We start from the raw sequence: 14,321 nt of genomic DNA on the forward strand, positions 1-14,321 counted from the left end.
AGAGTATTAATTTCTTTGTCTTGCTATATTTTTAAATTAAGAACATAAAGAATTTTGCATAACATATAAAGAATTTTGCTGAAGAACTATTTATCTAGAAGCCCACAGTGGAAATGCTTTCATGTGGTACATTTCATTCTTCTACATGGGCTGGACATTTGAAGACCAAGGGAAAACATGATAAGTGGAGAGGGTGATAGTGGCTGTTTAGACACAGTATCAGTAGTTGGCTTTGCAGCTTCAGGTTCATAATCTTTCAAAATAGAATGAAGACCCATAGTTGACTGCAGGGTTATTTAGGTAGGGGATGTGCATTGTTCTATCTGAAAATGTATCCTTGTCCTCTGATAGCACCTAATCTCTTTCTGTCCTTTTGATCCTTGTGAAGACTTGGTTGTTTCCACCCTAGAAGCACCTATAAGGATCTGCGAAGCCAGATGATGCCCATTGACCTGGGGCAGGCCCTAAGCTTGCTGCCTTCGCTGGCAAAGAATGAGGATTCCGCCTTCTCTGGACCAGATGCTCCCCCTCAAGAGGAGCTTTCCAGCCCCGAGACTGCACGCCAGCTTTTCAGGCAGTTTCGTTATCAGGTGATGTCTGGGCCCCACGAGACCCTGAGACAACTCCGAAAGCTCTGTTTTCAATGGCTGCGGCCAGAGGTTCATACCAAGGAGCAGATCCTAGAGATCCTCATGTTGGAACAGTTTCTGACCATCCTTCCTGGGGAGATCCAGATGTGGGTGCGGAAACAGCATCCAGAAAGTGGAGAAGAAGCAGTGACGCTGGTGGAGAGCTTAAAGGGAGATCCTCGGAGACTGTGGGAGTGGGTAAGCAGAAGGGATTGCTGTCTGTGAGTAAAGTACAGGGCACTTCTGGGGCTCATCAAATGTGGTGTCTTTTTTTTCTGGAACTACCCATGACACCAAGAGTCAACTTTGATTCCCTGATACCAGCGAAGTGTCCAGCAATTCAGTTCAATTCTGATCCTATCTGGAGGCAGCACAGACTGCCCAGGTGTGGGCACAGCCCTGTAGCACCACTTCCCCCCTTTAGATGCCAGCTACAAGGTCTGTGGACCGTCTATCTGAGAAATAGCCTATCAAGTGAGGGTTTTCCCATAGTTCCCACTTCAGATTTGATAATTAGGATAAGTTGCAGGACTCAGGGAAGCACTTTATTTACTGTTACCACTTTGTCATAAGAGATGCACCTCCCTACCAAACAGTGAAGAGATACAAGAGCTCTTCTGTGTTCTGTCTGAGGTGCTACCTTCTTAGTACCTCAGTTAAGGTTCACCAGCCTGGAGTCTCCCTGAGGCTTTTTATGGGGGATTCGCTATTTTGGTACAATTGATTCAGTCATTTGTCATTGTTGATAGAAAATCTTCAGCTCCTCTTTCTGCAGAAGTTAGGGGTGAGGGCTGAAAACTCAAACTTTCAATTGCATTGTTGGGTCCTCTGGCAACCAACAATGGATGCAGAGCTCCATCTCGAAGCTATCCAGGGACTCATCAAGAGCTAGCTACCTCTTTTTCGCAAACTCAGGTGCGAATGAATGAAGTCTTCATGACTAGTAACAAAAGACTTTTTTCTTTTTGAACTTGTATCACTCAGAAAATTACAAGGGTTCCAAGAACTCTGTATCAAGGAACCAAGGACAAAGACCAAAGATATATGTTTCTTATATCTGCAGTTCCTTCTATCTCATTTAATTCTGAAACTTACCTTTGAACACTTTTTAACCATTGCAGACTGAAGATAAAGACTGACATCCCATTCCCTTTTTAGAACATTTAAGTTCAAAAGTTGCCTGCGTGTTAATTGGCGGAGGCTATCCAGTACAAACTTAAAATTAGTGCATTTTTGAAGGTCTCCCAGGCCTGCTTCAAACCTCAGCTTTTGAGATATTCTCTCTTCCAGTGGTTCCTGCTAGAGCTGGCTTGCTTTCACTCTCTTTCACGTCCACAAAGACGGTTTTACCTTCTTTTACAGAAGAGGCTCTACCTTCTAGAAATCCTGACTGCTTCCTTCTGTCACCAGTACTCTCTGCTTTCTAGATCAGTATAAAAGTTCTAGGACAGGAGATCTTATCGGAGAAGAAGGAATCCCCAAGCTCCTCAGTGGGTGACCTGGAGCCACATCTGGAAGAGGTGCCCTTGGAGGTGGGACTTCAGCGTTCTCCCTCAGGGCCTCGGGAGCTGCTGAGCCACAGCGTGAAAGAGGAGTCTGACACAGAACCAGAATTAGGTGAGGGGGAGTTGCTCACCAGTGTGCGGAGCTCTCCTGGGGAACTTTGGGGGTTGTGGTTTGTAGGCCTGAGCTAAAATGACATTTCTTGGAAAGTTTGGAATCAGAGTAGGCCTACATGAACTACTCTTGACTTGAAGATTCAAAGTGTGTCTTTTAACCCGCTTTATAATTGAGCCAGACCGTTTCGGTTTTACTTCTGAGGACTGAGGTGGGAGAAGTTGGGGTGTAACTTTTTGGAAGTTTGGAGGGGGCTGGGGTTTATGAGGAGGTAAGCAAGAGTGGGAAAATGTGCATTGCAGAGCAGATTGTTCTCATGTGTGCAGTTTTTATCGGAGTTGTCTGGGGTGTAGTTAAGGAAGACATCTAGATTCTAAGAGTTCTTCTCTCACTTCAGCTCTGGGATCCCAGGTTCCTGCCCAGCATGAGGAGAGGGGCGTCAGAGATCAGGACATGGGAGCCGCCCTTCTCTCAGTAGCTCCTCAGGTGAGCTGGGTTCCTCTGCTTCTCTTCACCCGAGCCAGGCCTTGAGAGTGTCTCGGGTCAGGTGGACCAATAGGGCCACAGTCTCAGAGGAGGGCAAAAGGGAGGGCTGACCTAGGTAGTAGGAATACTACATGTGGAGTGAATCCTGAGTTCAGTACTTCTCTCAACTCAGAATTTTTCCGAAATATCATCTTAAATAAAGGAATCTAGCCTCTGGAAAAAGGCACAAGGTACTATGAAAAGGCAAATCTGGCCTTTACTCCAACCTGGTTGTCTCCTATTATTTTTGGGTTCTGTTCAAAGATACCAAAAGCTATTTTACTTTCTCGTAGACGCTGCCTACGTAGGATGTGATAAGTGAGAGGGCCTTGCACAGTGTGCGATGTCTGGAAACCATTGTTTTGTATGTTTTGTCTCCCTTCTTAGTTGTTTCTGACAGAAAGACAACTCCAGTTCCTGTTATTCTATTTGGGCATTAGACCAAAGTTCTGGAACAGGTTATATGGATTATATAGTTAAAACTGAGGAAAATTATATTGGGTTAAGCATTCTTTAGGATATATATATCTATATATCTTAACTGAAACATTACTTAGAAACTTGAGGGAACTTCTTGGGACTTTCCTTGGCGGATGATATAGGGAAGTTGAAAACAGAAAAGGTAGGGGGTAGTGCTTTATGTCATGTTCAGACCAGGGTCTGAGCATCAGCTTTCTAGATTCAGAGATTCAGAGGAGAGAAGGCCAGTGTCACAGTTTACTTTGGGGGAAGGAAGGATGAAGAGGTGACGGGAAAGGTGCCCCTTTTTACTGAATCAAGGGTATCCTTTTTTCTGCCTTCAAGGTACCCAAAAACCAACCTGCTAAGGAAAAAGTAGGTTGGTAAAAATAACAGGGCGATTGAGGGTGCCGCTCAGTGACAGAGTGTGCCCTTAAACATGCATGAGACCCAGGTTCAACCTTTAGCACCAAAAAATAAAATTACAAAAAAAGAGGAAGAAGATTTGTGTATTCTATGAAATATTTTAGCTAATCCTGGAGGGTTAGTATTGCTTCTGTAGTATGTGCAGAATATTCCCTGGACAGGCGTGTGTTTATTAGTATGTTTTAATAACCAGTAGGGTACTCAAACATTAGCTGTTTCCTCGTTTGGATAACCGAAACGATCAAAATGCTCAGCAGCAACAGTTTGTGATTGACAACTATGTGTACATATGGATGCACGAATCTGCACTTAGCTGGTTATTGATTACCAACTACTCCAATAGGAGTCAGTCCTGCCCATTGCTAGTGCCCCTGTAACAACTATTATTTGCTGCAGAAAGACCTTGATATTTAATAGGATCCTTTGAAAATAAAGGGAATTTTTAAATAGAAGTAACCACTCTGTCTCATCTTTTCTGTGAAGTAGGAGCTTCATGAACAATATGAGAAAAGTGAATGGTATCATTATCACCACGTAGTAGAAGTTCATTGTCAGAAGCCGTGACTGATCTCTCACGTGAACTGGAAGGATGGATGCATTTACTACATTTTTGTGTTTTCATTTTTTTAAAAATTTATTTTAAAAATAAATGACGGAAAACATATTGACATACAGACATCCATTTATAAAATAGCATAAGAACAATAAAAGCAATACTGAATTACAGACAAAGTAGTGGGAAATTAACAATGGTTGTTGTATTACATGTTGATATCTTCAAAGTGGTTTCTCAGGAAAACAAATAGAGACATGCAAGATTGATCAAGTAATTAATCATTAACTGTTCCTTTCAGTAAAGTGATAGAAGTCAGTAGTATTGTGTTTTCAAATACAGAAGGAACCCAGTACAAATAACTCCTTGTGCAAGCCAGCTGTGGTAATAGCTCATAAGTCCACAAGATGGTGCTCTTTCCGCACAAAAGTATGTTTTCCACATCAAGCCTAGCTTTTTCCTTTTCTATGAATATGAAAAGGCAGCCAGATGGCTGTTGCATCCCAAGTAGGGGATTTTATTTGAGCTTCTCCAGCTTCTTGGCAGGTCTTTGAGTAAATATGTGGCTGTAAGGTGGAGGTACTCTGTCTAGAGATCCTGTAGCAACTTCTGGTTTTTTGGTGAACTGATATGGCTCATGGGGGTGTTGGTGCTTATACCCTCTTTTGTCTTGTCCTGTTCTTGGCAGTGACTGTGCTGGTGCTCATGGAGTGGCCCTGTGTTCAGCGAGCCAGGCATCCAGTCAGATTGTGCTGTGTCTGGCATTCACATCCTGCTCTCTGCTCCCAACGCGAGAATCTGTGTGATCTTAGTGTGGAGACTGAGGGTGCCTTTACACAGCAATATTTGCTCATGCCAGTCATTTGCAGGGCTGTTAACAGAGCCTCATTCACAGACCACTAACGAAATAAGCTGTTAGCAATTCGTATTTTAAAGACTTAAATGTTAAATTGAAATTCATCTTAAAATGTAGTTCTAGTTAATAGTTGATAAATACTTAAGTACCTCTTGTGTTTTTTTTTTATTTTTTATTTTTTTTTTGGTTTTTCTCCGGTACCGGGAACTGAACTCACGACCTTGCGCTTGCCAGGCAGGCGCTTTTGCCGCTGAGCTAAATCCCCAGCCCCCCTCTTGTGTTTTTGACTTAGCATCTGCTAATGCAAGACTTTTTTATTGTATGAAAAAATAAAATTTTAATGCGTAATAATAGCTAATGCACCATGTATGGTAATCTTAAGAAGTAGTTACTTGAACTGCAAGACATAGACAAAAAAAGAAGAGACAAGCAGGTAATAGCACATAACTTTATTTTCAGTGAACTAAGAAATAGGTAATTTGGGAAATTATTTCAACTTCCCCCTACTTCCACTTTATCTAGCTTCTATTTTGGTCTTTATTTGCATACATATACATGGTTTCTAATGCAGGAGAACCCTTGTGGTATTTAAGCGTGTGTGTCTGATGTATTTCACTCAACGTTATTTTCTAGTTGTATCCATTCACCTACAAATGCCTTAAGCTTATCTTTATAGCACAGTAGTATTCCATTGTGCATAACATCACATTTGCCCAACCCATGCATCTGGTGATAGACATACATGTTGTTTATAAGATCTAGCTATTATAAATTGTGCCCCTATCATGGATATATATGTATCCTAGGAAATATAATGATCTTAACTTTTAGGAAAATATAAAGAAGTGGGGGATAGCTGGGTCAATGAGAATTCTCTTTTATGTTTTTTTGAGGACTGTCTACACTGCATAGTGGTTGTACTAGTTTACATTCCCACCAACAATGTAGAAGAGTTCCTTTGTCCCCACATCTTTGCCAGCCTTTATTGTTAGATTCTTTAATGGTAGATATTTCTTTTGGGGCAAGATAGTATCTCAGGTGTAGTTTTAATTTCTATTTCTGGGATGGCTAGAGATGATAGTTCTTCATGTCGTACTGGCCATTTGTACTTACTCTGAGAAGTGTCTACTCATTTTGGTCGTCCATTTTTGGATTGGGTCTTTATTTTGGCAAATCTTTTTGAGTTCTGGAATATATTCTAGATGTTAGTCCTCTTGTCTAATTAGTAGTTAGCAAAATTTTTTTCCCCATTCTGTAGATTATCTTTTCACTTTGCTGGTTGTTTCCTTTGCTGTGCAGAAGCTTTTTAATTTTATATGATCCTATTTGTTGATTTGAAAGTGGCAAAGCTGGTACTCAAAACCCAGTATGTTTGACTCCAAAAACTGAGCTTCTGCTAGTCACTGTATCTTGGCGGAGAGACTGAAATATGGATGTATGAGAATGGCTCCTAGCTGGGCAGTATTTCCAGTTTTGAATCTCTAGTCTGACATTCCCTAGGAAAAGAGGGCTCTTTTGTGGATAATGGAGGGATAGCTTGCTCTGGGAAACCTATCTATTTGTCCTGAACTAGTAATAAAACTGATTTAATGTTAGGCCCTGTGTGCAGAACTTTTGATTCCAGCCATGTATGGATGCAGCTCCTACCTTCTTTCCTGAGTCTGCCCATTTTTGATTCAGGGTGAGGCTTTCAGTGCAGCTGACATCATTGTTGATTTCTCCTTTTTTAGTGATTTCTGCTTCCTTTTCCAAAAGATTCCTTTTAAATTTTCTTTTCCCTCTTGAAGTTGCAGATTTTAAACACTTATTTTTGACTTTTATTGATACATGTCTGCAGTACACAATGATTACATTCACTTTAGGGAATTGGTCCAGATTTTAATTAAATAGTGGGAAATCAGGCTCCTTTTGACCTGTACTCCAAGCACTTAAAAGAGTTAGAAAAGGAATGGCATGGAGAAGGCTTCTGCCTTTTGCATGTTTTACTCTTAAAGAGATGCAATTTCAAGACAGAACTTAAACCCTAAATGTTTTCTGCTCAAAGCAAGAAATACTGATGTAAAAGACTTCCATTTTCTCTTTGGTCTCTTTGCTCCTTGTGCTACTCTCTCATGAGTTCTTAGATCTTCTGGTGCCAGGATCGTACAGCACATTCCATTCTTTTTAGCTTTCCTGTGAGCAGGGAAGGCAGGCTTCAGTGCCTCCCTTGGAGTGACAGTATTATGTTCTTTGTAGGAGCAGTGGCGACACCTGGATTCCACTCAGAAGGAGCAATACTGGGATCTTATGCTGGAGACCTATGGGAAAATGGTCTCAGGAGGTAAGGGCATGGGCCACTTTGATAGAAGGATGTGGAAAGAGTAGAATGCTGTTAAGCATTGCCTATGCACTTGAAGAGAAATATGCTCAACTTCAAGTTCTGTGGGTGAAGGAAATTACAGAGACAGGGTTAGGAACCAGGGTGAGTTAGACCAGTTACAATAAAATCTTGTGCTATTGAAAGTATTTTGTGTGCCATGAATGGATGATACACAGTATTTTGCTTTTAAAGATCAAGAAAGTGAATGTCAGATCTACTACTTGTTCACTGTTACATAGCTTGTAGGTGCTAAGTTAAGATAGAGCTTGTGACTGGCTCTGAGTCCATGATCTTTCCTCCTAAATCACTGCCTGCTTCCTCAAGGTACCCACTGGAGGCTTCTCTGTTGGGATCCTTGCACCAGCCTGCCAGGGGTCTACAGCCCTTCTGGCCACCTGTCCAGACTCTTGTTTCGTGGTCTTTACCATAATCCTAGTCATTTGGGGTGTACTCTGGACTGTTACCAGAAAGAGTCTCTAAGTATGCTCCAGGGCCTTCATATTTCCCTTCATGCTTGATGTGTTCCTTTGAAAGATAGAACTAGAGCTCCCTGCCTTCCCTATTTATCCAGGTCCACATATATATCTGTTTCTTTGTAGCAGGAATTTCCAACTCTAAACCCGGCCTGACTAATTCAGCACAATATGGGGAAGAGCTGGCAGGCCTACACCTTCACGTCAGTGAGAAGATCCCAAGAGTCAGTTGTGTAGGTGAGTGGTTTTTCACTGGTCTGGAGCCATATCTGACCTGTTACATTAGAGATGGGAGAGGAGGTATTAGGAGGTGGTTTTTATTACACTGGCTGTAGTGAGCCATAATCAGGTGGTCTGGTTTGAGTTAGGTTTCCTTATCTCTGGCTATAGGGCTGTTGAAACATATATTTAACAATGAAGGCAAGAGAGAATTTTTGTCTCAGAGAGAATTAAGATTCATACAGATTGATGCCAATATAGGTAAATGTAGTATTCCGTCACACACAAGATTATGTAACAAACATTATTACTTTTTCTAGCAAGAAGGTTCAGAGTGGTTAAACTTTTCTTCTAGTTACAGTGAGCATCCACCCTCAGCAAATTGCAGTAAACAGAAGAACATGTTTTATTTAATCTCTGTCCAGCTGACATTCATTAAATAGCAGCATCAGCAGGTACTTTATATAAATTATATATAAGACTAGGGAAGAAGAGATTTGAACTTATAAAATTGCAGTCACTTTTTGCTTTCTGTAATCTTTCTAAAACATGACAGTTCTGTAAAACTTAACTGTCATGTATACATACACACACAGTCACACACACACACACACACACACCTACGCACTTAATCTTTTACATATGCAATGAATCCCAGAGCCTTAGAGCAAGAAAAGGACTAATGATGGGAATCGTGTGACAAGTCATTCTTTCTTCCCAGTGGATTCTAATTAATTATTTTCCTTTGCTGATAACCCACACCTAGATCTCTTGTGATTTTAATTTGTTTTTCTTTATGCTGGGTATTTAACCCAGGCCTTGTGTATGTTAAACACGCACTCTTGCTCTGAGCTATACTCCAGCCATGATTCTAATGTTAAGTACTGTTTTTACTATTACAGTATTTCACAAGGATTCTTTTGGAGAAGTATTTTTCAAACTGTACTTTATGACCAATTAATAAGATAGTTTTTGGATATACTTTATTTTTTAGTACACTTTTAGGTTCATAATAAGCTTGAGTAGGAGGTACAGAGATGGTATTTGTGATACACAGTTCATTGTGTCCCACACATTCTGGTTTGTTTGCTTTTCCCTTCATCTTACCTGCTGATGTGACCCTATCAGAGCCTACCTTGAACTAGACCATGGGGAGTCTATAGGCCAGCCTGCCTTAATAGCAGAAGAGATACATGTTAGCTCCCTGTGAGAAAGGATATGTGGAAAGAAGCTTGGGAAGAGTAATTTGGTATCAGTCTGTGGGACAGATAGGCAGGGAACACTTGGAGGTCAGAACCCTGTGAGGAACTGGTGCAGGAGTCCAGGTGTGCAGGGGAGAGACCCTGGACTGGGGAGAGTCACAGGAATAAGACAGGAAAGGACTGATTGGAAAAGCACAACAGTTAGCAGTCTGATAAATCTGTATTCACACCAGGGACGAAAGTCACAGGAGAGTAGATAGGCCATTTTGTTTGAATATGTAGAAGACCAGCACATGGTTAAAGCCCATCAGGGATCAACGTCAGAGAGCCATCTACTCACCCTTGTTAACAAAATCTTGAGGGATTAAAAAAAATCATTTGGCAAAAAAATACATAATCCTTAAATACCTACTTAGAAGAATTCAATAGACAAAAATAGTAAAAAAAAGTCAGAGAAGACTGTTTCATGCATGTTAGGTCTTTAAATATTAAGGATCTGTTGTATATGTAAGGTAGAACAATTAAAATAGCGTACTGATACAAAAATGGATGTACACATCACTGGAGCAGAAAACAGAGACTAGGAAGAGTTACTGGGTGATGTAAGATTTAACATGTGAGGAAGGAAGAAGCAATACAAATCCATGGGGATGAGCTGAATGTGGTGGCACACATGTATAATCCCAGTATTCTGGGAAGCTGAGGCAGGAGGATTACAAGTTCTAATCTTGCCTGAGGAATTTAGTGACTTAGCGAGACTGTCTCAAAATAAAAAACAAATGAAGGCTGGAGATGTAGTTTGGTGTGATGGTCCTAGATTCAGTCCCCAGCAACCCACCCTCCCAACCATACAGTACACACACACAGACACACATACGCATACACACACAAAATCCCCAACAACTTCTATGCATAAAAGTAATCCCAGACAAGATAAGGATAACCAAATTGGTGAAAACATTTTTCATGAACATGACAGATATATGATGTTCTACATCATTTTTCTTAATATAGAAAAAGTTAAAGCAATTTGATAAGAAAACATGACATTCTGAGTGAAAAATGAACAGTCTTGGAGTATGAAAAAGTAGCTCATAAAGTAGAAGAGAAAAAAATTCATCCTTTCATAACTAAAGAATTAAAATTTAAACTAAAACGTATTTTTCACCAATCTAAGTGGCAGGTAGGCGGGTGTGGAGGTGCATGCCTGTAATCCCAGCACTTGGGAGCCTGAGGCAGGAGGATTGGTGCGAGTTCAAGACCAGCCTGGGCTACAAAGTGAGCTGAAGGCCAGCCTGAACTGCATAAGGAGACCCTGTCTCAAAAAAGACAAAAAAAAGAAAAAATAAGTGGCATATAATAAAATTTGATACTTAAGTATTTACCCACCTCTCCCTCTGCCCTGCTTCGTATACCAGAGTATATGGCAGAAAGATTCTGGAAATTGGGTTATTAGGAGGTATCAGAGCCTTAATATTCATTCACATTGACAAAATCTGCTCTGAGGAGCTCTGTTAAGCTGTAGATCAGAAATGTAGGCAAAAACTTACGAAGGAAAAGGATGATGACAATGTTACTTACAGTAGCAAAACCACAATAAACAACAGATTTCCACAGTAGAAGAATTCTTAAGTACATTCTGACACCTTCATGATGGGACATTACTCAGCTCTTTAAGAAGCTATTTATAACGCTTCTTTAAAGATAAGATACATTATCCTTGCCATTTAGGTGGAAGGATAACATTTTGGAATTAACATTTTAACATTTTGGAATTAACAAGTTCACTTCTGATTCTTTGGCAGATGCTTATATCTCTGGTAGATAATTGGAAAGACATGAATCTGTGAAAGAGAAAAGTAAATAGCCTGTTTAAATCGGTGGGGATAATTTGTAAAAGTTGAAAATAAGCCCTGCACCAATGTAAAAACTTTATCATAAATTAGTAATATTAAAAAGACCAAATTATGAGAATAACTATAACTGGTCAGTGAGTTAATAAGGGACATGTAGCTGGATACACTGGGACCACATCTGTAGTCCTCAGTACTTGGGAGGCTAAGGCAGGAGTTACTTGAGCCTAGGTGTTTGAGGCCAGCCTGGGCAAAATAAGAAGACACTGTCCCATAAATAAATAAATAATCAATCAATCAATTGCTTGATCACATATAAATTCTGGATTCAAGTATAGACCCAGGGATTTAGTTTTGGAGTACAACTCCACTGCACTGCACCCATAGTAAAATGACATATTAATGAATTTCACAAAATTTTGTTATTTGTGAATGGGAGAATCCATGTTTTTTTTTTTTTTTGGTTTTTCTCCGGTACCGGGAACCGAACTCACGACCTTGCGCTTGCCAGGCAGGCGCTTTTGCCGCTGAGCTAAATCCCCAGCCCGAGAATCCATGTTAAATTGACCAGCACCACTATCTATAATTTAAATGTTACACAGATGGATTTAGAGCTGAGAAGTCACTAAAGCCTTTCCCACAATAATCACATTTACAGGGCTTCTCTCCTGTAGGAATTCTCTGATGTTTCACAAAGTCTAGATAGATTAAATAAAAAGTAGAAGGAAGTGTACATTCATAGTTACTGTCTTAATTACTTTTCTCGCAGTGCTGTGACAAAATACCAGACACCCAGAATGAAAGAAAGAAAGGTTGATTTAGGTCACAGTTTGTGGAGGTTTCAGTCCCTAATCAGCTGGCTCCAAGGCAGGGTGGCATGGCACAGGGACAGTAGTTCAGGGCAGCAGAAGACAGCGGAAACAAGAACCAAAGGCAGGGAGAACGAGCCTCTTTTCCTCCCTTATATTGTATGCAAGCTACCCGCCCTCAGGTGGGTGTAGCACTCATACCATCTTCTGCCCTCCTCTTGCACAGGCTCAGGATGTTTACAAAGTGAGGACCCTGACCCCCTGCTGAGTCACTTAGTTAAACTTCTAAACTTCTCAGGTTGACACATGAACAATATCCCAGAGTGGTAAGGGCGTGTCCTCTACACCCTAGGATGTAGAACTGTTGAGTTATTTGGTTAAGCTTCTAGACTTCTCAAGTTGACACAGTATATCAGCCATAACAGTTACCTTAGAACACTTGAGGTTGATTTTGTTTTCTGTGTATATTTTTTCTCCCTCTAAATGTTTTTAATGATTGTATTTACCTTTTATATAATCAGATAAAAACTAACCATTTAAAAAAATACTATTTGAATATAATATACTTAATTTCCTTTGGCCCTTAAATGCATGCTGCTTATTTATGAAAGGGTCAGAAAAACCCCCCTTTGCCTCATGTGCTGTTCAGAAATTCTCAGCTTCTACTATTTAGCCTTGAACCCAGCATAGGTGAAGTGAGTCTAGATTTTTCAGGATGTTATTCCTCATTTGCTAATGCCCTCATGGTAAAAATATTTTCTGATGACCCCTTGTTTGACATATGAGTAGAAAATAGGACATGATATTCATTGAACCATTTTAAACCTTCTTTCTCTTTTTAGGAGATAGACAAGAAAATGACAAAGAAAACCTAAACTTGGAAAATCACAGGGACCAGGAACCTCTGGATGCTTCCTGTCAGGTCTCAGGTGAGGCTCCTCCTCAGGCATCCTTGAGGGGCTTCTTCAGTGAAGATGAGCCAGGACACTTTGGAGAAGGAGTGAATCTCCCTGAGACTCTGGAAAACCTTCACAGTGAAGGGGCAGCAGAAAGACTGTCTCCCCCTGAAAGGAGTTCTGGGAAACAGCTGGCACAGTACATGCCTAATCCCCCTCCTGAAGAACTGTCTGCTATGTGGCTTGAAGAGAAGAGAGAGGCTTCTCAGAAGGGACAGCCGAGAGCCCCTATGGCCCAGAAATTCCCCACCTGTAGGGAGTGTGGGAAAACCTTCTATAGGATTTCACAGCTTGTCTTTCACCAGAGAACTCATACTGGAGAGACATACTTTCAGTGTCCCATCTGCAAAAAAGCCTTTCTGAGGAGTTCAGACTTTGTAAAACATCAGAGAACTCATACAGGAGAGAAGCCCTGTAAATGTGATTACTGTGGGAAAGGCTTTAGTGACTTCTCAGGATTGCGCCACCATGAGAAAATCCACACAGGAGAGAAACCCTACAAATGTCCCATCTGTGAGAAAAGTTTTATTCAGAGGTCAAACTTTAATCGACATCAGAGAGTTCACACGGGAGAGAAACCTTATAAATGTTCTCACTGTGGCAAAAGTTTCAGCTGGAGCTCGAGCCTTGACAAACATCAGAGATCCCACTTAGGAAAGAAGCCCTTTCAGTAGCCACTGTCTCTTAGCTCTTTTCTGTCTCCCTGTTCATTTAAAAATGCCCAGCTCTACTTGGATGATTCATTCCTAAGAGGAAATTCTGTCTCTGTGTTTTTTGTGGCATGGAGGGGAGAGCACCTAGACATGGTTTTGAACTTGGAAGCTATATCAGCCTCTGGATTTGATGATGGTGTAGCTTTGTGCTTCTGTATCAGAAGAAAGAATAGTCTCTGTGTTTCAGCCCATCTCGTTTTTTGAAGTCTCTGGGGAAAAAAAGTCACCAAGAGACTGGTTTTGGACATGCCCTCTGGGTAGAGTTGGACTGGAGTGCCTGTAGTTAGTGCTCAAGGGAGGAGCCTTAGACTGGTCCTTTATGCTTGGGTTCCAGATAGGTCTGCTGTTATACAAGGGGAGGCAGAGATGCCTTGTGAGCCCATGTGTGTTCCTTGTTATATGAGTGAAACATTAACTTCAAGCGTCCCATGTCTGAAATAAACTTAGTCCAGTCACTCCTTGTCTATTTGTGTTTGCTCCAAGGCCATTTTTTTCATAAAAGACACTAAATGGTAGTTGACTGCCAGAATTTGCCCATGGAAACCTATTGAGTGTAATGTAGCAGAACAGCAGTAGGAAGGAGCTAACCTGTGCTCACGTTGTGGGAGTGGTCATTGGCAGGCAGACTTTATCTCAGGTGGGTTTGTCTTTGCTGTCCCTTTCCTGAGCCTG

At 41.0% G+C, this 14,321-nt stretch overlaps 1 protein-coding gene across 1 annotated transcript; it reads left to right on the forward strand.

Moving 5' to 3' along the window:
• Positions 1-388: 388 nt before the first annotated feature.
• On the forward strand, positions 389-14,105 carry Znf18 (zinc finger protein 18; the record flags this gene model as incomplete). Its single annotated transcript, XM_013522073.1, is given in 6 exon segments — positions 389-827; positions 2,057-2,246; positions 2,644-2,732; positions 7,301-7,385; positions 8,024-8,134; positions 12,823-14,105. Coding segments are annotated over 6 exon segments (1,653 nt in total). The 3' UTR covers positions 13,611-14,105.
• Positions 14,106-14,321: the final 216 nt, after the last annotated feature.

The sequence above is a fragment of the Chinchilla lanigera genome, unplaced genomic scaffold, assembly GCF_000276665.1.
Source record: "Chinchilla lanigera isolate Chin_1 unplaced genomic scaffold, ChiLan1.0 scaffold00066, whole genome shotgun sequence".
Taxonomy (NCBI): domain Eukaryota; kingdom Metazoa; phylum Chordata; class Mammalia; order Rodentia; family Chinchillidae; genus Chinchilla; species Chinchilla lanigera.